Source organism: Danio rerio, chromosome 8 (assembly GCF_049306965.1).
Source record: "Danio rerio strain Tuebingen ecotype United States chromosome 8, GRCz12tu, whole genome shotgun sequence".
Lineage (NCBI taxonomy): Eukaryota > Metazoa > Chordata > Actinopteri > Cypriniformes > Danionidae > Danio > Danio rerio.
In genome coordinates this window covers 6365060-6386546 of record NC_133183.1, presented here as the reverse complement: position 1 = coordinate 6386546, position 21487 = coordinate 6365060, and the positions used below count along the sequence as shown (strand labels likewise).

Genomic DNA, 21487 nt, shown 5'->3' with positions numbered 1-21487 from the left:
TATAAATGTAAGGAATTATTGTTAATTATTATTTATTGTCTGCTCTGTCTTTTTCAGGCACAAGTCCCCATGCTGTTACCTCTGTGTCTGTGGATCCTGGGATTGGACAGGCCAATGTGTCCTGGGAAGCGGGGTTTGATGGAGGATACACACAAAGATTTACTGTTTGGTGAGTCACATACGAATTGAATGTTTTGGCAGCTTGAGGATGTGTTTATTTGTCAACCATGTAGCCAAACGCAGACAAGTTTTTCTCTTACATTTTAAAAATGTCTTCACAACATTTATCATTCATTTATTTTCCTTTGGCTAAGTCCCTTATTTATCAGGGGTCGCCACAGCAGAATGAATCGCCAACTATTCCAGCATATGTTTTATGTAACAGAGGTTTTTCCAACTGCAATCCAGTACTGGGAAACACCCAAACACTCATGCACACATGCACTCATCCACTACGGCCAATTTTGTTTTACCCAGTTCGCTTATACTGTATGTCTTTGGACTGTGGGGGAAACCGGAGCACCTTGAGGAAACCCACGCCAACACGAGGAGAACATGCAAACTCCTCACAGAATATTTCTCCTCACATGATATTTCTTGCCGGCAGCTAGCTCTCTGCAACTCTCACATGGTCGCCCACTGAAGCTAAGCAGGGCTGCGCCCTGTCAGTACCTGGATTGGAGACCACATGGGAAAGCTAGGTTGCTGCCGGAAGTGGTGTTAGTGAGGCCAGCAGGGGGCGCTCAACCTGCGGTCTGTGTGGGTCCTAATGCCCCAGTATAGTGACGGGGACGCTATACTGCTCAGTGAGCGCCGTCTTTCGGATGAGACGTTAAACCGAGGTCCCAACTCTCTGTGGTCGTTAAAAATCCCAGGATGTCCTTCGAAAAGAGTAGGGGTTTAACTGAGAGCATAACTGAGAAGGAAAACTTTTCATCGAAAAGAAAAGATGCACATAAACTATGATGGAAACACTTTTACTGAACAAACTCCAGTGTGTGCATAAAAAAATAATTTTAATTTGTTATAATAATTTGTTATAAGAGATCATGTGATGATAAAAATGTGTGTGAATGGACAAACCAGCAGGCTGAGCACACTTTAAAACATCTTAAATGTTGTTTTGGTCATTCTAAAACGCCACAACCGTTTCAGTATTATTATATTATTAATGACCTCCAGAGCATCCGTGTCAAGAGCATCTGTCTCATGGTTTCAAACGCCCCCACGTCTTCATTGTGTGTCAACATTGCGCAAGTACATTTATTAAATAAAGAAAAGATTGACGCAGGTTCTTCTATGGTAGTAAATTCTGTTTTTACTGTTGATATTTGTCACCAGTTTATCAGGAAGTGACGATTTTGTTCTCTTTGGCACGTTGGATGGAAACGCTTACTTTCTTCACACATCTTTTATGCGTTATTCCAGTTTTGCACATAAATTTAATTAATATTTTTGATTGGAAACATAGCTATTGCCTACATTTCAGTCACACCAAGAACAACATCACGTACGAGAAAGGGTTGTCTTTTTTTAAATAAATAGACTAAGCTTAAACTCACTGACCTTCATACTGTAACTAGATTAATGTTATCATTACTCATTCTAGAAACTATTGTGTAGTTCTGCTTACATTCTGAATGTGTCTACACAAGTGCACTTTTACATCTATTAAAACTGATCAACGTGTTTAAAAGTGGGAACGTGTGTAAAATTTATAGAAATGCCACACATAACATTACTTATTTTATTATACTTCAATTTTTTACTTATATTAATACTTTAAATGTAGAATTACGCATTACCTTGAGCAGCTGTTTTCCCACGCTAACTGTCTCTGTTTCACTGATGCAGTGGTGTTGCTCTTTAAAATATATGCTCATATTTGCTATAACTTTGCATGAGCACTTCAAGTTCAGCTGGAGAAAGAAATGCTGATCATTTTTTTCAGATGTGCCATGGTCACTCGTAATATCTGTGCTCCATTGATAATGCTTTTTTATAGTCGTGGTGTGTGCGCTTAACTCTGAGTTAGTCTACTCAAAGTTGATTGACCTAACTCAGATCTGCTATTCTGAAACTGAAAACATTTTTAATCTCTCTGTAAATCAACTCAGAGTTCAAGTTTAAACTCAGAGTTGGTTGAACCTCCTTACTGAAACAGGCGCAGTAACTATGAAACTAAAAACAAGCACCGTGACTTGAGGAGTTATTGGTTTATTTTATTTTAAAGTTTATGTTGTTAATCATGATTGCTTTCATTTTGGAGATTTGCACCCCCTACAGGCCAGAGAAATCTTAAAAGCCTGGGTGTGGCCAACTGGAGAAGGGCCTGCTGGGAGCGCAGGGTCTTTAGACCTTACCTTCAGTCTGTTTAGAGGCCAAAATTGTTTGATTTTGTTTATTTAATATAAGTTTGTGTTCAGATTATCTGTAAATTAACTCTACAATAAACAAAAACAAATGAAGACTTGTCGTTCCATGTACTTTAACTAAGGAAGGGCTAAACCCCTCAGCAGACCCAAGATGTGACTAATGGAATTTTGATTAAGGATAGTCACAACAGTGACTTTCTACTAATAACTGGATTCAATTTTGAAAGGACGATAATGGAATAAGAGCATTGAGCTTTAAGATTTTGAGCTTCAAGCATCAGCAGCAGAAAACTGAACAAACTAGCGACCAAAATAAGTACAAACTTAAGCCATACAACAGTTAATATCACTACTAGAGCACAGAGTTCGACTTGTTTTTCTGAATGGTAAGAATTGACTGTAAATATAGTGGAGTGTTTTATAAATGAACAGAAACCAATGGATTTGTCAACATGATTAGAGAGAAGGCCAATTCAATAAAGAATACAGTTGACAATGATGAGTATTAAATGAAGCACCAGTAACGAAACACGTTGCTGCATGTGTTAAATAACATCCAGTTTATGAAGGAGAGCTTTTGAAGCTGATCTGTGAATTATTTTTGTATAACCGAGAATTGGTAAAACTGTTATTTCTGTAAGTGATGAGTATAGTTTAATTTAGGGATTGAACTGTCCCTTTAAATGTGATAAAAGTCTCTTTACCGTATCAGAAGTGCTGATTAATATTCAATCTCTCTCTCTCTCTCTTTCTCTCTCTCTCTCTTTCTGTATCAGGGTAAAGCCCACTGTTAGAGGCAAACACGAATGGGCATCAATTCCTGTGCCAACATCCAAAACCTCCCTGCTGGTTACTAGTCTGCAGCCTGCCACTAGTTACCAGTTCAGTGTTCTTGCCCAAAACAAGTTGGGTTCTGGCCCCTTCAGTGAGATTGTCACCATTAAGACATTGGGTAAGCAAATTATTACACATACATAACTTGCATGCACTTTATGGGCTTAGACACATGCATATATCTAGATTCATCAAATCTACCATGCCAAGTTCAGCTCAAACCTTGATGAAATACAACTCTCTGTAGATGAACTACAACTCTCAGAAGATCTCCAATGACTTGCATAGGTGCTGTCAATCCTGGGCTGGACATAAATCTTGCAGGGCCATTTAGCAGGGCCAAACAGAGTCTGCAGACTTTTTTGGCTAATTCTGCACAGAATTTTGTATAAAAAACAAAATAAAAAATTCAATAAAACTTATTCAAATTAACTTTGAGAGTATGGTAACTAAAAACTTCACATTCAATTAAAAAAAAATTACTTTTCATTTTTCTTTCACTTTTCATTTTCCTTTTGACTTTTTTTTTTTTTTTTTTTTTTGAGGGTTTATGATAAAAATCCACTTGTTTGGTAAACAAAGCTAGTAAATCTCTCATAATGTATCTACTAAAAGACAAAAAGTATTAAATACATACTGTATTATACATAAATAGTCTAAACATTTGCATATTATTCGATTAAATTACTGATAATTATTGTCAAAAGTGAAAAAAATAAATATATAATTACACAAATTTATGCAAGTTAACAAATAGGCTGATTGATAGTCTCAATAATATGCAGATTTCTGCGGTGCAGATTTTGTGTGAGCCCACGTATTAGGCCTGAATTGATTATAGTTCTTTTTTAGAACAGCATTCCCTTATTTGATTCAAAATGTGCCTGATGAACTTTAGCATTATTCAAAACCTTTGGGCCAATTTCGCAAGACCTATGACACGTTTGACAGTCATCAGCATTTTAAATCCTTGAAAGTTTTGAATATTTCATTTTTTTTTTAATGTATGTACATTTATAAAGCTATACTTTGTATTATATCATCTTTCCATCAAATTACAAAAAAAAAAAAAAAAAGATCTGTTATGCAAGGTGTTTCTAATTCAGCGTCTATGGACAGGACAGCAAATTTGACATTGTGCTCACTTCTGGTTGCCGTTATCCGTCTCACACTATTTTATTTATTTTTCTTTAGAGTCTTGGCAACTCCATCATGGAGTTTCTCTTTTATTATTTCAAGAGTTCACACTTAGCTGATGATTTATAAAAGCTTGTTTGGCATGCTGTCCCGGGAGAGAGCCCCGAGCTCAAGGGCTCCTCGAGCCCGGGGCTTCCTCCCGTTGGCAGAGCGAGAGGGAAGCCTGAGCTCGGTGGATCTCAGAACTCCCCTGCTGCGGTAGCTAAGGGAACACAAGGGGTTAGACAAAAGCTTGGTTGTTATGTATGTTGGATGTCTTTGGATGGTGGGAGGAAACCGGAGAACCCGGGGAAAACCCACGCGGACACGGGGAGAACATACAAACTCCTCACAGAAACACCGGTCCTGTGGAACCAGGGCTGGCAGTGTTCTTGCTGTGGGGCTCACAGTGCTAACCACTGGGCCGCCGTGCCGCCCAATCAGAGGTAAAGGAGGAGAATAGGGGAGGAGGGGGGTTTCTTCCAAACGAAGATAAAGTGAACAGAAAACTCTGGCTATTTATAGTAGCTTAGGGTTTATATGATTGGAAGATAGTGATTAGCAAATGCGAGACCTGCCGTGATAAATCATAAGCACGTGATCCTCTCGAAATTAGTTTATGAATAAGCTTCACTTCAGCAAATAGGGTTGTAAAAAAATATTTTTGTACTCTCCCATTCACTACGCTCTACGTTTTCCCAACTATGACAACTACTGAGAAACCTGGAAATGTGAAAAGTGTCCATATGTATGATGGTCCATGCTAAGGTTTTGTAAACTTGATATTTTTTGCATTTCAGCACCTCCAACAGAATCTCCTACTGTGTTAACCACCATGGCAGTGTTGTCTCCTCCCACATTGCTGTCAGCCAACCGTACATCACTGGGTGTGTTGCTGCAGTGGGTCCCACCTCTAGAAGAGTCGTTAACTTCCTTTGCACTTCAAGCAAAGAGGGGAAAGGGGGAATGGGTCACTATAGACCGAGAGATCGCTGTCAACATGACGGAACTGATTGTACAAGGACTTGTAAAGGTAAAATGTTAAAGATCATGAGAATAGACTATTTTTCCAATTCATTGTCATATGAAGGGTCAAATTTCCTTTGTTTATTTCTAACACAGGACTCAAAGTATGAGTTGCGTCTTCTGTCTTGTCAAGACAAGCTGGTCAGCGTCCCAAGTGACTCGGTTCTCATCTCTACTGAAGGTGAAGCAAAAATAAGTAATATGGATTTGGACTTAGAGCTGGGCGATATGACAAAAATCTCATATCACGATATACCTAACCTAGTCCACTTTACAAAAGGGTTTCATTAATATGTTTACTAAAATGAACTAATGATCAACACTATTGTACAGCATTTATTGATCATAGTTCAACATTTACTGAAGCATTATTACCACCCAAAGCCATGCTTAGTAACATAGGTAAATGCAATGTGAGTTCACAAAACTTACAATGAACAACTGTATTTTCATTAACTAACATGAACAAATACTGTAATAAATGTAATGCATTAACTAACATTAACAAATACAGCCTTATTTTAACCTAAGTGTTACCAAATAATCTCATATCCTCAATCCGATATATTTAACGATATTGTACCATTTCTGTAGATCCAATCAGTTAATAGTTTATTATAGGGATGTAACGGTATTGTAAATACCGTCATACCGCAATATTAATTTTTTTCGATATTACCGTAGTCGCATGACTCGGTAAAACTATAGTTCTTCTGAGAAAATTTGCTCAGGCGAATGAAGCGAACGGGAGGTAGCGAAAACTACAATTCCCATCAGCCCATGCTTGACCATCATCCCTTGCGGTCTGTTGTCGCTACAGATCCAGTAATGCTGAAATGGAGTGTGCTGCTAGAAGCGGGGATGTAAAAGAGCTGGAAAACTCTAAAGCGGGTGTTGTCGCCGCGCGCGTACTGAATAGCGGTGTTGTCGCGCGAGTTCTTATCAGCTGTGTTGTCGCGCGAGTTCTTATCAGCTGTGTTGTCGCGCAAGTTCTTCTCAGCTGTGTTGTCGCGCGCGTACTGAATAGCGGTGTTGTCAGCACACTGTTCAGATTGATGCAGACATGAGACCTCTATCTTACTCATGGTTTGTCCTCTCAAGTGGGGGAAAGACAATGCACAACGTTACCCACTGCTGTCAACCTGGGCCAAGTCATATCTCTCTGTCCCAGAAACCTCAGTCCCAAATGAGAGGGTTTTTTTTCTGTTGCAGGGGACATTGTAAATACCCAGAGATACCAGCTTTTACCAGATTATATTTATATGATAATTTTCCTTTAAACCCATCTCTATCTAAGTGAGTGACTGATTAAATGTTGAATGTGAGGAGTTTTCAACAATACTAAATTTAAACTTTATTTGTTTTACATGGTTTAATATTTTTTTGTTATTAAAATTGAAGTTCCTGTTTCAAAGCTTACAGATAGATGGCTAATTTGTATGTCATTGACACTTTTGGCACTTTTTTGGAGTATTTTCATAAGTTTTGTTTTTTCCTGTAAATGATTCAATAAATACCGTACCTTGACATTCATACCGAGGTATTACCGTACCGTGAAATTCTGATACCGTTACATCCCTAGTTTATTACTATTGACCACATGTGAAGGACCACATCTTTTATACATTTTAAAGTATATACTCAGAAATGTACTCATTCAAATGTGTACTAATAACTAGGGCTGCACGATTCTGGCTAAAATGAGAATCACAATTTATTTAGCTTAAAATCAAGATCAGGATTTTCTCACGGGTCTGTAGATGTAAAATAAAGGTTAATATGAATCACCTGTTGTTATTGCTATTTCCTAAACACATGTTAAAACAATAATAATATTAGGTCTATGTGTAGGTTAAATGCTAAAACTTGTATAGACTTTAAATACGACCTGGTTGTTAATGCACAGTGAAGCGATAACATCAGAATGCAGCTATTCAATTCTGATGTTGAATTATTATGGTTGAGACATATGCTTGTAATTGACAACATTATTAGACTATTTTTGTACTGGTAAAATCAGACATTTGTCATGATCAGATTCAAAATCAGACATTTGTCATAATCAGATTCCCTCTTGTATTATATTCAACATTATATAGGCTAGAGTATACTGACCCAGTAAATATTTGCATTCATGCACAGCACTTTGTCTTTACTTGTCATAATCAAAACTTTAAAATGCGATATGATCATATAAAAATGATGTGCATGCTTTCGGTTTCAGTTTTCACTGTCGAGTACGGCTCATGTCATTTTGAGTTCATTTTGCAAGAAACTGAACGTTATTTACAACTTTATTACCTGTGATTCACAGCCTATGCAGGTTCTGTTCTCTAAAGTAGACATCATTGGTGGGCATGCGTGTGTCCTCTCAGTAGTAAACAAACTGTGTTATTAAAGTGTTATTTCACAGCTGTGAATACTCATTACATGCAGGGGCGGATTTAACCAGTAAACGAGGTAAGCAGATGCTTAGGGCCCCAAGAAGTCTGGTGGCCCCCAATAAATATCTAGTTGTATAAATCATACCTATAAACTATAATCGTTTTCTATGATATTTTGTATGGTGAGAAACAAATAAAAATAAAAAAATTGTCAAATAAGTTTTATTGAAGACAAAATCAAGAAGAAAAGAATTCTGTTTACATATTTTGTCCACATATTACATAGGCAAAGCAAATAAGAAAAGTTAAAAGGAAAAAAAAAACATGAAAGTTATAAGACAAAGACCTGTTTGAACAACAGAGTATGATGACAAAGCATGTTAAAACATTACAGAAATGATACATTATAATGAGAGGGTTATTTTCAAGGTAACAAATAAAAGGATTCCAAATTTTGTCAAATTGTTCAGTTTTTTTTCCAAAAGTATCTAATTCGCTCCAAATGTAACACAGAGGCAATTTCTCCAAGCCACAGTTTACATGTAGGGGATTCCTTTTTTCTTTTTCCAAAACAGTAGCAGTAGTATGAGAGCATTTTATGTTGTGTATTTGACAACAAATGCGTTTGTTTAGAGAATCCCAGAATTAAAAGCATTGGATCCGGTTGTAATTGCAACTTCAACACCTCGGAAAGCACCTGAAAAATTCCATTCCAGTCATTCTGTATTTTAGAACAAAAATAAAACTGTGAGAGAGATCCACATCTGATGAATTACATTAGTCACAAAGAGGTGAAATATTTTGGAAGATTCTATGTAATTGTTTCTTTGAAAAAAGTAACCTATGAATAACTTTAAATTGAATTAGACAACATCTAGAATTAATAGTGTGTTTATTAATATCCTCCAAACCTGATTGCCACATTTTCTCCTACATTTCCACTCCCAATTGTTTCGCCCACAAAACATTTTGTGGAGGGGGAGTTAACAGATTGTAGTTGTTCATAAATTATTGATAATGCTTTTTTACTTTGCACCAATCTAGGCATTTGTCAATGATTGAAGGGGATGTACTATATAATGAAGACGTATGGGCATGTACGTAGTTCCTAACCTGTAAAAATCTAAAAAATGATTCTGAGGGAATTTCTGCTGGATTTGGTTAAAGGAAGCTAGATTTCCATCAGCTCAAAGATCTCATACAGTATGTGCACCAATTTCCTTCCATTGCATAAAAGTCTCATCTTATGTAGATGAAATAAATGATGGATTCTTAGCAATGGGAGTTGGAAGAGAAAGTGACTTTATCTTAAAAGGGTGTTTCATCTGTTTCCAGTAGCGATGCATGTTCCGAATTAAGATACTGCTGTCAAAAATCGAACCTTCTGAAACAAATACAATTTTAACGTAATTAAATTTAATTTAGTATACAATCAAATGTAATTTTATTATTGTAATATAATAATATTACAAAGTAAAATATCCATCATGGAACAGTCCAGCAGTCAAACTTATAAAACAAAAATGTATTAATTCATTTAAAAAAAAAAAAAAAAAATCATGTAATTCATTTTAAAATATTTATAAATTGTAAATTCATTTTAAGAAAACTAATCATTTTAAAATGTAGAGACTGTATTAATTTAAAATGTCGAAAAGAAGATTGAATGATACAAAAAAAAAAAAGCAATTTAATAAAAATTTAAAAAAGTAGAAAGTGTGTATTTCAGGACTTGGGCCCCATGGCTGGAATTGCTTAGGGCCCTAAAATCACTAAATCCGCCCCTGATTACATGAAGACGGAAATGACATATTTGAGTGAATTATACCTTATAAAAACAGTATGTGACATTTTTAACACCATTTGAAGGTGTCCACATTGCTCAGCAGCGTATGTAAAGTGATGTGTGCGACCACCTTTACTCTTCTCTCCTGACCTTGAAAATAAAATTGGCCGAGAAAAGCTGAATTAAGATTGTGTGTTGGGTCAAATTGAGATCGCAATCATTTTTCAAATAATCATGCAGCCCTACTAATTACTAATAGTTGCATTTCCAACATAAAAATATGAATTAAAATATCTCTTTGTAAAATGCAAGATGTAAACATTGTATTTTAAAGATTGATAATTTTCCTGTCTGCATCCCTATAATAGCATGAAATATTGCACTTATAAAATGATAAAGTATTACTGTAAACAATGTATTTTTTGACACCACAGAAAATGCTAGAGCATATTATGAAACAATAGACTTTTTTACTTTGTCCAAACAGTATATCGTCAAATTGCACAGCCCTATTTGGACTCAAACATATTTCAGGGTTTTTATCAGAAGATAATATATAACGTGTGGCCTTTAGGTATGGAGATGTATCCAGCAGCACCCAGTCTCCTGGCCTTTGTTCCTGAGCCCCTGCTGGCTGGTGTGATTGGGGGCGTGTGTTTCCTGTTTGTGGCCATCATCCTCTCCCTGGTGACAGCTTGCGTTATGAACAGCAAAAGGAGACAACGACGACAGAAAAAAAGAGATGGTAAAACCAATCAGAAAGATTACAAAGTCTCTCTACACACTCTGTTTAATATGCATATGCATTTAATATTGCATGCTCTTGATGTAATTTTGAGCTGCACCATTCAGATACATTTGTTGTGTACTTAAAAGGATAGTTCACCCAAAACTGACAATTTTACTTATCACTCAACCTGTTTGAGATTCTTTCTTCTGTTTAACACAAAATAAGATACTTTGAAAAATGCTGAAAACCTGTAACCATTGACTTTCATAGTATTTGCATTTCTTACTGTGGAAATCAGGTTTTTAACCTTTTTCAATGTATCTTGTTTTGTGTTTAACAAAAGAAATAAACTTAAACAGATGTTGGAGCAACTTATGGGAGAGTAAATATTGAATAATTTAAAATTTTGGGGTGAACTATCCCATTAACCCTTAGATAAACAGGTATTTATGTATTGAGCAATGTTCTGACTCTTCATTAAGTCCATTCCTTTAAAGCTGTTGATGCATTATCAGTCTCTAAAACTGTATAAGCATTCAACGCCTCACAGATTGATGCATGATATATTTTAAATGCTGTTTATGGTATTGTCAGTCATGCATGGCATCTCTATTGTTTCTGTGGTGTTTGCGTTTGTTTTTGTCATCGTATGACTCATTACCTGTGGCATGATATGAACTTTGCATCCTCCCCACCTTTCAGATATCCCCTCTGCCTTCCAGAAGAGTTCAGCTCCACAGTAAGTGTCCATCCTTGCTATGCATGCATCATTACTATGCTTCTCTATCTTTGTCACTGTGCTACAGTATGCTTTTTTCCAGCCTTAAAGGCATAGTTCACCCAAAAGTCTTTTTAAAACACGAAAGCAAGGCTGCAGTGGGAAGAAACCCGGAAGTATAGGAGCAGCACTGTAAACATTTTCAATAACATGCTGTGGACTAGCAACCTCCAGCTGTTGCTGCAATTTCAAAATGTAGATGTGATGTAAACATGATTTTAATATCATTCAGTTCAGTTTAATTTAAACAATTAAAAGCATATTGGGCATCAAACAAACTCACAATCTCTATAGGAGTAATACACTTAAGTGTCCTCCTAGGCTTCAGTTCATGGCACCAGTTAAACACTGTAGGGATGCGTTCCTGCTTCAACCTATGTATCTTGGTGAGCGATTGTCTGATCGTGCTGTCTGTAACAGTGTTGTCCCGGTACTGAATTTTTAAAAGTTCCACTTACCGCTAACATTGAAGCGCCGCTGAGTGCATTCTTAAAAACTGCTGATTTGCTATAGCATTTACCAGTGCTCAACAGAAATGACTGTGATTGCCCATCAATTCACCGCTCTTTACCGAGTACAAACTGGTAGAAACACAGATACATGGACAATGGATCATTTAAAGCTGCAAAGATCAGTCGACTGCTCGTCTGTGTTTGCACTCGATAAACCATGGTCAAGTACGGTGAACTGATGACCTTCACGGCCAATCACAGTCACTTCTGTTGAGCACTGGTGAATACTACGGCAAATCAGCGGTATTGCGTTCAACGGCTATTACGCCCCAAGTCTAGGGGAAACAAAAAAGGGCATAATAAACGAAGAAAAAACTAAATGTGTTGGGGTGGTGGATTTCCCAAACAAAACAAAAAACTTAAAGCAAAAGATTTCCTTCGGTTGACAACCAAACTCACACACTCAGTTGAGAGTATATATGAATAGATTTATTATAGAAAAATGTGGTTAATATAAATGAGCATTTCTTCAGGGTGACCACAGGCCAAAATAACAAACAAAAGAATCTATAAAGTAAATCCACTAAATTACCTATTACTATTTAAAGAAAAATACAAAAAGGTTACCTTACTCCCTAAACATAAACAAAGTCAAAAGTAATCAAATAAATAGGCAGGTCACCCCTACACGCTCAAACTCTCAAAAATATTTTAACGTATGATGGTCATCAGTACTATATTGGTTGTTGGTTGTCGGCCGGAGGGGTGAGGGAAACCCAGGAGCTCCACTCCAAACACCGAACGCAGCAGAAATGAGCTCTCCGAACCCTGCCGGAAGCTCCCTTATATACAGGCTTTTGAGACCAGCAGCCAATTAGAACAGGGAATCACGCCGGAATGGGAGCCTATGAGACAACAGAAAAACAAGAAGAAGGCAGGACAAAAGAAAAAGACAGAGTACAATCCCCAATAATAAATAAATAAAAATAACTTCAGTCGTAACAACAGCACTTAAATGCTAGTGGGAAATTTATTTTTTTTTATTTTTTTTTCAGTACCGAAATTCAGTATCGTGACAGGATAATAGTGAAAGAATCAGTTCACTAACTTGAGTTTATTAAATAGTATCTAAACCATACATTAGGGAAAGGTAACGTTAGACAACTATTGCCATTTCCCTTAACCTCCCAGGTACACAACATTCCCGTGTGCCTCAGGTGATACTTCCGGTTTTCTTCCCACCGCAGCCTTGATGTTACTTTTTAAATGGCGGCTGCATGAAATCAGTCTATTCTGTCATCATTTATTTACTCACTTACTTGTTCTAAACCTGTTTGAGGTTCTTCTGTTGAACACAAAACAAGATATTTTAAAGAAAGCTAGAAACCTCTATCCCTTGACTTCTATAGTATTTGTTATTACTACTATTGGAGGTTTTCAGCTCAGAGAATTAAGAAATGTATAACGGTTTAGAATATGTAATGATTGAGTAAATTGTGGGTAAAGTTTCATGTTTGTGTACACTATGCCTTTAAAAGTCTTCCTAGCTTAATTTTTTTTCTTTTTCTCTATCTTCAGAGCTAACTCGCCTTCTGACAGTCCCGACAGTTTGCTAAAGCTAAAACTGTGCCCTCCATTAAACTTCTTCCCCAACTCATCCTCCTCCGACCGCTCAGACCGTTCCTCGTTCGATAAAGCCAGTCGTAGTGAGTACCAGGATCAAAAGAAGCAGCTGCTGTCCTCTTCATCTCCACCTCCACACTACACCCAATTTGAGAGCCACTTTGGAGGAACTCCATCGCCCACCCCTGCTATTGAATCTATATCGAGAAGTCCTGATGGCCGCTTCATTATCCAACCCGACCTGGAAAACTTCAAAAAGAACCTTAAGAAAGAGTTCCCACAGTCGCCTAGTAGAGGCAGTGGTAGAGGCAGCAGCAATGGATCTTTTAAAGAATCCAACCAATCAAATTCTGCAAGATCAGAAACAAACGCACAAACGGAGATGCCCTCAGCATTAACTGTGGATCATCCACACTTAGAAAGACCCCCTCACTCTCCTGGAAGGGTGAGAGCAATGGCTAGAAATTTCTCCCGTCATGGGTGTTTCTACTCTGATGATGAGCACGGTGGCTCTGAGGCCTTATTGGAAAGGGCCAGCTTTTATTCTGACTGTAGTGAAAAGAAAGCAAGTGACTCGCTAAAAAAATACCGGGGTGCCATACATAGAGAGGAAATATTCCCAAGCTTAACCAGGAGAACCAGAGAGAGAGATAGGATGCTCCAGCAGGCACATTACCAACCTATCAATGGAGATAGTCAGCTGACAGAACCCAGCACTATGATAACTCAACTGGATGGAGAAAGAGAGAGGGACAACTTAAGCAAATGTTTAAAGCTGGCAAAGGAACGTGAGCAAATGGAGAAGGAGCTAGAGCACTACACAGCAAGTCGAAGAGTACAGGCACATGAGCGAGAACAGAGGCGGGCTAAATCTGCAAGTCCTTTACGAAAATGGACTGGTGTTGAATCTCAAGACCCAATTTGGAAGCCTCAAGACATCCAATTACGACAAAAATCCCGACCCAGCAGCTTGGCTCAGCATGTATCAGATAATAGGAGAGGCTGTTATTTTGGCAATACCAGTAGTCCCATGGAAAGACATCCTTCCTCTTCTTCATCATATATCCAGTGGGATATAAGCCCTGTGACGTCCCCTACCAGCCTGGTGCCAGTGCAAAGCCTTTCTGAAGGAAACACACCTCACTCACTTTACCCAAACATGCGTCAACAAGCCATTCCCAATGTAGAAGGTTCATCAGCAACAGGCATATCTCATTCACCAGCTACACAGTATACCTCTCTTTCAATTTTCACTCCACATAGGGAATCATCTCCCAGTAGATCCAGCCTACACGGGGCACAAGCTAGATACTCGGAGAGTCAGCTGGAGGAGGAGCTGCCCAATAGGACTTTAGTTGAGGAAAGTTGGTTGGCGGAAAGGAAAATAGAAAAAGAGAGTCCACCATTTAGATCCAAATCCCCTGCTCACTTGAGTCCTCAACCATCTGAGCTGCACCAAGTGTTGGAAGGAGCTGACAGGGATGCTAATTCACATTACCTTGATCCCAGGTCCCAAGACGTTACAGATAAAGAGGAAGAAGGAATTGTTCAAAAAGATAGACTACTGAGCCGTAATCCATCAGGCTGCTCTACGTTACCCTACGACCATAAGAGGGGAGCAAAGGAAAAAGTCATTGATGATTCCCTCTCCATATTGCCTTATAATGAACAAGAAAAAGAAGGTATCAGGGCCCGATCCCGAAAGAGTGACAAATGTGTCTTGACTGAAAGTCCTAGTCGAATATCACCTCTAACCCTGTTGGAAAATGAGGCAGAAAGCGATCAGTCCAATTTCTCGAGAATGTCCGAATCAATGAAAGTTAAGCTTGCTTCCCAACCAGCAAGAATGTCCCCACTGCAGACCAGCACTATCCTGGAGTACCTGAGTCTTCCAGGTTTCATTGAAATGAGTGTAGATGATCCAGTAGAAGTGACTGAGCCTTCAGAATCTGTTGAACCCAATGTTGAGCTAGAAAGTGGGACAATGTTGAGAGTTGAGCCTGACGTTGTACCCAAAAGTTGGGAAAAACATAGTCAGGATCTCTCTGGAACCAATGGAGTGGTCCATGACCACGGCACACAGAATGTTCCCATGGAAAAACCTAAACCTGAGGACATCTCAGAACCACTTCCGCAATTAGAAGCAAGAGATAGATGTGTTAAATCAGGAACCTCAGACAAAAGCAATAAACGTTTTCCACCATTAAAAGAAAAGAACAAGAGTTCTGAGCCTTTGCTTTCTCAGAGTTCAGGATCTCAAAGAGAACAATTTATTCAGCATGGTCCAGCACAGACATTAATTAACACAGCTAAAAGCATGGCAGCGATAGTTTCCAAATGCCCAGACTTTATATCTCAACAATATCAAAGACCTCAGATTCACAGTGACAGTACCAACATGATATCCTCACGAATCAATCAGGCTCCTGTTCCTTTCATGAAGAAATCAGTCAGTATTGGTCCTTGTAGGACTCTCTCTGGAGCTGGGCAGCCTCGTCCTTTTCTTAGGAAGTCCATTAGTTTAGGATCAAGATATGAACATTCAGAACTTCCGAGACCTTATTTCTCTGAGACGTGCTACAGAGATCAGTTTCCCAACCCAGATATAAGGCTCAAATCATATAGTTTGGGTCGTACTCCTTCACATTACTATCCCATATCTGGCCCATCGTGGCGAGGTTCAGTGCCCTATCAACCTCCTCACAGCTACAGTCTTGAAAGGCATCATATTGAGAGATCTGGAATGACACCACCTTACCAAACAACCTTTGTCCCAAATCCTTCACGACAGATGGAACCATCCCTTCCTTCTAGGCGGGAATCAGATCCACGTCGACAGGCAGCAGTCTTTCCAGATTCCTCCAGGTGGCCTCTGTCTTATCAGGAAACACTCAGGTCAGTTCAGCACAAGTATGTACCACAAGATCCTCCTCGACCTTTTGGTCCAAACAGATCACTGGCCAGAGTGGACTACATGCATCCCGCGGAGCCCAGAAGATGCCCACCAAGACCTTTCCTTCCCAGAGGCTACAGCTGGCCATCACCACATCATCCAAGCTTTCCCTTAAGAGAGCATGACTTTCCGAGGGAGCTCGACAAAGGGATGGGTGCAGTACGTGGCTGTGCAGAGACTGAGAGGGATGGGGGAAGAGCCAGTTATGCCAGCCAGAGCAGTGGAAGGGGTAGTGTAGGACCCTATGGACATCTTCGTCAGTCTCTGTCTATCACCCCAACCTTACTCAGCTCGCCAGAAACCACAGAGGAGAGCGAGAGGCACAGGGCAGATAAAGACACAAGAGAACGAAGGTCCAAAAGGTGACACTAATGCATAAATACATGAGGCATAGACTAGCTAGATTAATTACCAATCCCTATTAGGGCTGCACGATATTGGGAAAAAAAATTGCATTGCAGCATTTAGCTTTTTTACCGATACGTATTGTGATATGAAACCTGTTTCACCAGATGTTTTAAATAACTAACAGTTATTTCCTGAATTAATTAAACTCATGTTAACACAGAATTAGAAAAACTCATGCAAATTAAGCACTTTTTTACACCACAATGGCTAAACTTTGCAGTTAATCTCCAAATTTCTTCAAATTGTTGTGCAGGGTCACCTATATTCACTACTTGACTGCACATCCTGCAGTTTGACTATTGAGGATGTGCACATTGCAGTGTTGATGCTAAACCTACATATTATGCAGCCTTAATCCCTATTTTGTTTTTTGTACAGCTTTTATTTTCTACTTGTCTTACTTCATATTTTGCATATGTGTGACTATAGAAGGAATACTTCGGTAGATGAGAGTTACGAATGGGATGCCGTGGAGTACTCTATGGATCACGACGTCCTGGAGGCCATGAAGGTGGAGCGGCCCCATGCAGCCTTTGGAAGAGGCAGGGGCTTCAGGCCAGAGCGCCCCCGCTCCACTGCTGGCCTCCAGGACCTTCAGAGCAAACGTAAGAATATAATATACCGTATACTACATAAGTGTGTCTGTTGCAAGGGCGTAGAATTTGCATGGACGGAGGTGAAGTGCTCCTGGCAATATTCAATTGTTAATTTGTTAATTTTCCTTTGACTTAGTCCCTTATTTATCAGGGGGTTGCCACAGTGAAATGAACCACCAACTATTCTGGCATATGTTTTATGCAGCAGGTGCTCTTCCAGCCCAAACCCAGCACTAGGAAACACCCATACACTCTCTCATTTGCACACACAATCATACACTACAGCCAATTTAGTTCATCCAGCTCACTTATACCTCATGATTTTAGACTGTAGGTGAAACCGGAGCACCCGCAGGAAACCCATCGTCATTGGGTATAAGAGGGTGTTGCATTCATAGGTCCACAACCAATGTCAAGAGCAAATCTACGCCCTTGGTCTGTTCATTCCCAAAACCAAATGTACTACCCGTGTTACCTTTACCTAAGTAACTTTACCGATCCTCCTTCCTTTATCCTACTCCTTTCCTCTCAGGCCTGTACTCCGTGAGCCCTCCTTTAGTATCCCAGCCTCCTCAGCACCGGTACAGTCGTTCCCTCAGTGAGGCGCGCTTCAATGCCCTGCGGCAGGAGTTTCAGGAGTACCGCAGAGCTCAGGAATCCTGCACACAAGACCCCTGCATCCCCCATGACCCCGACTCTGACTCCAGCTCCGCACTGCTCTGAGATTCTTACCCTGGTACCTTGTTCCATCACCTCCCTTAATCCCTTTTAAAGACCTGTATTGATCTTTAATCTATTTTAAACTCAGGCTTTGTGCATGATATTGATTGGGTATTTCTTGACATATATGTGCATGGTAAACAGTATCTGGCTTAAAGGCTGCGTGAACTGGGAGACCCTGAGACTATTATTTCAGTATGTTGCCATACTTGCAACAGAAATTGAATATTGATTAGGGGGTGTGGCTTTCTTTTAACTTGCCATAAGAGGGGCGTGGCTAAAAATATTGTTGCTGAAGGGTGTCTCCAGCTCCGCACTGCTCTGAGATTCTTACCCTGGTACCTTATTCCATCACCTCCCTTTAATCCCTTTTAAAGACCTGTATTAATCTTTAACTTGTTTTAAACTCAGGCTATGTGCATGATATTGATTGGTTATTTGTTGACATATTTGTGCATGGTAAACAGTATCTGGCTTAAGGGCTGCGTGAACTGGGAGACCCTGAGACTTTTATTTCAGTATGTTGCTGTACTTGCAACAGAAATGGAATATTGATTAGGGGGTGTGGCTTTCTCTTAACTTGCCATATGAGGGGCGTGGCTAAAAAATATTGTTGCTAAAGGTTGACTCCAGCTCCGCACTGCTCTGAGATTCTTACCTTGGTACTTTATTCCATCACCTCCCTTTAATCTCTTTGAATATCTTGAATACTTTAAGCTACATAATGTTTGTCATTCATACAATCAACTAATGGATTGTTTGCACTCAGTGGTATGGTTTGGTACACGGTACATTTAACAAAGGGAAATGAATACAATGCCATAGTCATTCCCATGTTAAATCTAATGTAAACCCAATGTTAAATGCAGTTTATCTACTAATTACAGTCCTTCTTTATTTTAACAGAACATCCCATTGAAGAAGATGAGTTAGATTTAAACACAACCCCTGAAAGTTCAGATCATGAGAAAGCAAAGGATCCAAACTCCAATATCCAGGACCAGCTTTGATGGATCTTCATCCGCAAGCTGAATGCAGAGATCTGTAAAGGTGTGTTCAGTTCCTGCTGACTGTACTTGAAACATGTACATTACGTGAAATGTAGCTTTTGTATTTTTGTCTTTTGACCTGTTGTCAACAGTTCCAGATTGCACTTCTGTTTGTCTAGACTAAAGCATAAGCATACAGGAAACAGTTTTATTGAAGAAACAAACAATTCGAAGTATGATTGTTTTTATACTGCTTTTGTAAATTGAATAGACCTCCATTGTGGATAATGGACAAAAATGTGTAACGTTTTCCAATAAGCTGAACCAAAACAACAGGAGAGCATAAAGTCTGCTTCGACAATCAGACGCTGCAGCCAGGAAAGTCCATATTCGGGGGTGGATTTAACCAATGAGCAAGGTGAGCGGCTGCTTAGAGCTCCAGGAAATCTGAGGGCCCGCATTTAAATACCTAGAAGTATAAATGATACCTCTAAATTATATTTAACATATTTTGTACGGTGAGGGTCTACAATTGTAATTTGAAATGTCTCAAATGTGTCCCCCACCTTCAGTCATGGAAATAATTCATTATTTTTAGCTGTGAATTCATCTTAAGAAAACAAACCGTTGTCAACCCTAAGCCGATTTACATGTTATTATTATTATTTTGCATTAAGATAAAATGTAGAAAAGGAGATCGAATGATATAAGAAATAAGCAGCAAAATAATAATAGTAATAAAATCAATGAAAGCACAGAGAGGTGTATTTTAGGACTTTTGAGCCTCATGGCGGGACTTGCTTGGGGCCCCAAAATCACTAAATCCACCCCTGTTCATATTTCTGCAACTATTATACATGAGAACATGTAAATGTGTTGCTGTTGTGTGTTTGATTACCATGTCCGAAGCTGAATTCCTCTTAAAAGCGGTGTCATTTTGGTCAAGATCTAAATGATGTGGTAATTTAAAGCATAAAAATCAGTGCCAACCCTGAGACCTCCTTAACGAACACTCAAACTCTCCTGGAAATGTACTTGTACTCTTTACATTCATGATTAAGTTCCTGAACAAAAGCATGTGTTGCTCTCTGAATCTTCTCTACTTTAAAGAACTCAGCTGAACGACATTACAGCGGATATATGAAAAGGCTAATAAATAAATCAAAGACACAGGTGGATTTCGACGTCATGAAATGCTCTTTGTCGATCTGAGCTTAAGCTTGTAAATATTTGTTTGAATTCGATGACTTCTTTCAGATTTTGTACAACTGTTGATGAATGTTTTGAGAAAACAGGAATCTGTCTTATATTTAAGATGCTGCTGTACATTATTGTAGGACGTTTAAAAGGTTTTTTGACATTTTTTGAGAATGAATTTACAGTTTTGTAAAACTAAAAGAAGATGATGTTTTATATCTGCTCTTATATTTGTTTTTTATAAATGTTGTCCCTCGTTTTTGTATGATTTGTACAATAAAATGCTCCACTGATCTGTTATGTCGAGAGATCATCCTTCAGTTGTTTACTATTTGACGACTGTTTCTATATTGGGGAAGTGTAGAAGTATAACATGCTGTTGTTTGTTTGTAAAACACAATTTTTGAGGAATAAATATACATACAGTGCTCAGCATAATTGAGTACACCCTATTTTGAAAATGAATGTTTTTTCTCCATTTCTCAGTGAATTTAGTCAATGTATTTTGGTGCATTTAAACAAAACAGATTTATTAAAATATATTTATTCCTGTAACATTTTAGTCACCAAACATATTTAGAAATTGAAATATAATGCAATTAAATTCAAGCTAAATATTGCACAAAAAAAAAATTACTACCTAAAAAATTTCAACTACATTTTTAATTATTTTTCCTTTTCATGTTTTTTTCTCTTTTTTTTAAATTTGTATTTAATATTTTTCTGTAACACATAAATTTGGCTGTACTAGTTTTTGGACCATTATCATAAGTGATTTTGTTAGATAAGCTCCAGATTTGGCTTCAGTACTGACTAAACTAATGTGTATGCACAAATATAATATTTTATAGCTTCCTATTAAAATATGAATTCAAAACATTTGTGAGGGGTGCACTTATATATGCTGAACACTTTATTTAGGTATTCTGATGTGTAAGAAAATATAAGGGGTCACTATTGTTATCATTTTGGTTTTTTACTGTTTTTTTTTTTTCTTAAATATGTTATATGGTGTGGAGCAAAATGAAGAAAAACAACACTAAATAATATACAAATAGTGAAAGAGTGATTTATCTTCTGTGGTGGACACGTACAGTTGAAGTCTGAATTATTCGCCCCCTCTGAATTTTTTTTCTCTTTTTTAAATATTGCCCAAATGATGTTTATCAGAGCAAGGAAATTTTCACAGTATGTCTGATAATGTTTTTTTCTTTTGGAGAAAGTCGTTTTTGTTTTATTTCGGCTAGAATAAAAGCAGTTATAAATTTAAACAACATTTTAGGGACAAAATTATTAGCCCCTTTAAGCTATTTTTTTATAGTCTACAGAACAAACCATCGCTATACAATAACTTGCCTAATTATCCTAACCTGCCTAATTAACCTAGTTAAGCCTTTAAATGTCACTTTAAGCTGTATTGAAGTGTCTTGAAAAATATCTAGTCAAATATTATTTACTGT

At 38.2% G+C, this 21487-nt stretch overlaps 1 protein-coding gene across 2 annotated transcripts in view; it reads left to right on the top strand.

Moving 5' to 3' along the window:
* Window positions 1–20327, top strand: part of igsf9b (immunoglobulin superfamily, member 9b) — a 113106-nt gene extending 92779 nt beyond the window's left edge. Inside the window, exons 13-22 of one of the 2 annotated variants that reach the window (XM_681113.11) lie at window positions 58–169; window positions 3152–3327; window positions 5186–5418; window positions 5508–5592; window positions 10156–10326; window positions 11014–11050; window positions 13120–16479; window positions 16955–17130; window positions 17654–17857; window positions 18748–20327. In XM_681113.11, coding sequence (XP_686205.6) covers window positions 58–169; window positions 3152–3327; window positions 5186–5418; window positions 5508–5592; window positions 10156–10326; window positions 11014–11050; window positions 13120–16479; window positions 16955–17130; window positions 17654–17844 — 4541 coding nt within the window. In that variant the 3' untranslated portion in view covers window positions 17845–17857; window positions 18748–20327. The remainder of the gene's footprint in view (window positions 1–57; window positions 170–3151; window positions 3328–5185; window positions 5419–5507; window positions 5593–10155; window positions 10327–11013; window positions 11051–13119; window positions 16480–16954; window positions 17131–17653; window positions 17858–18747) is intronic. The other variant, XM_068223093.2, reaches the window with a different exon arrangement.
* The last annotated feature ends 1160 nt before the right edge of the window (window positions 20328–21487 follow it).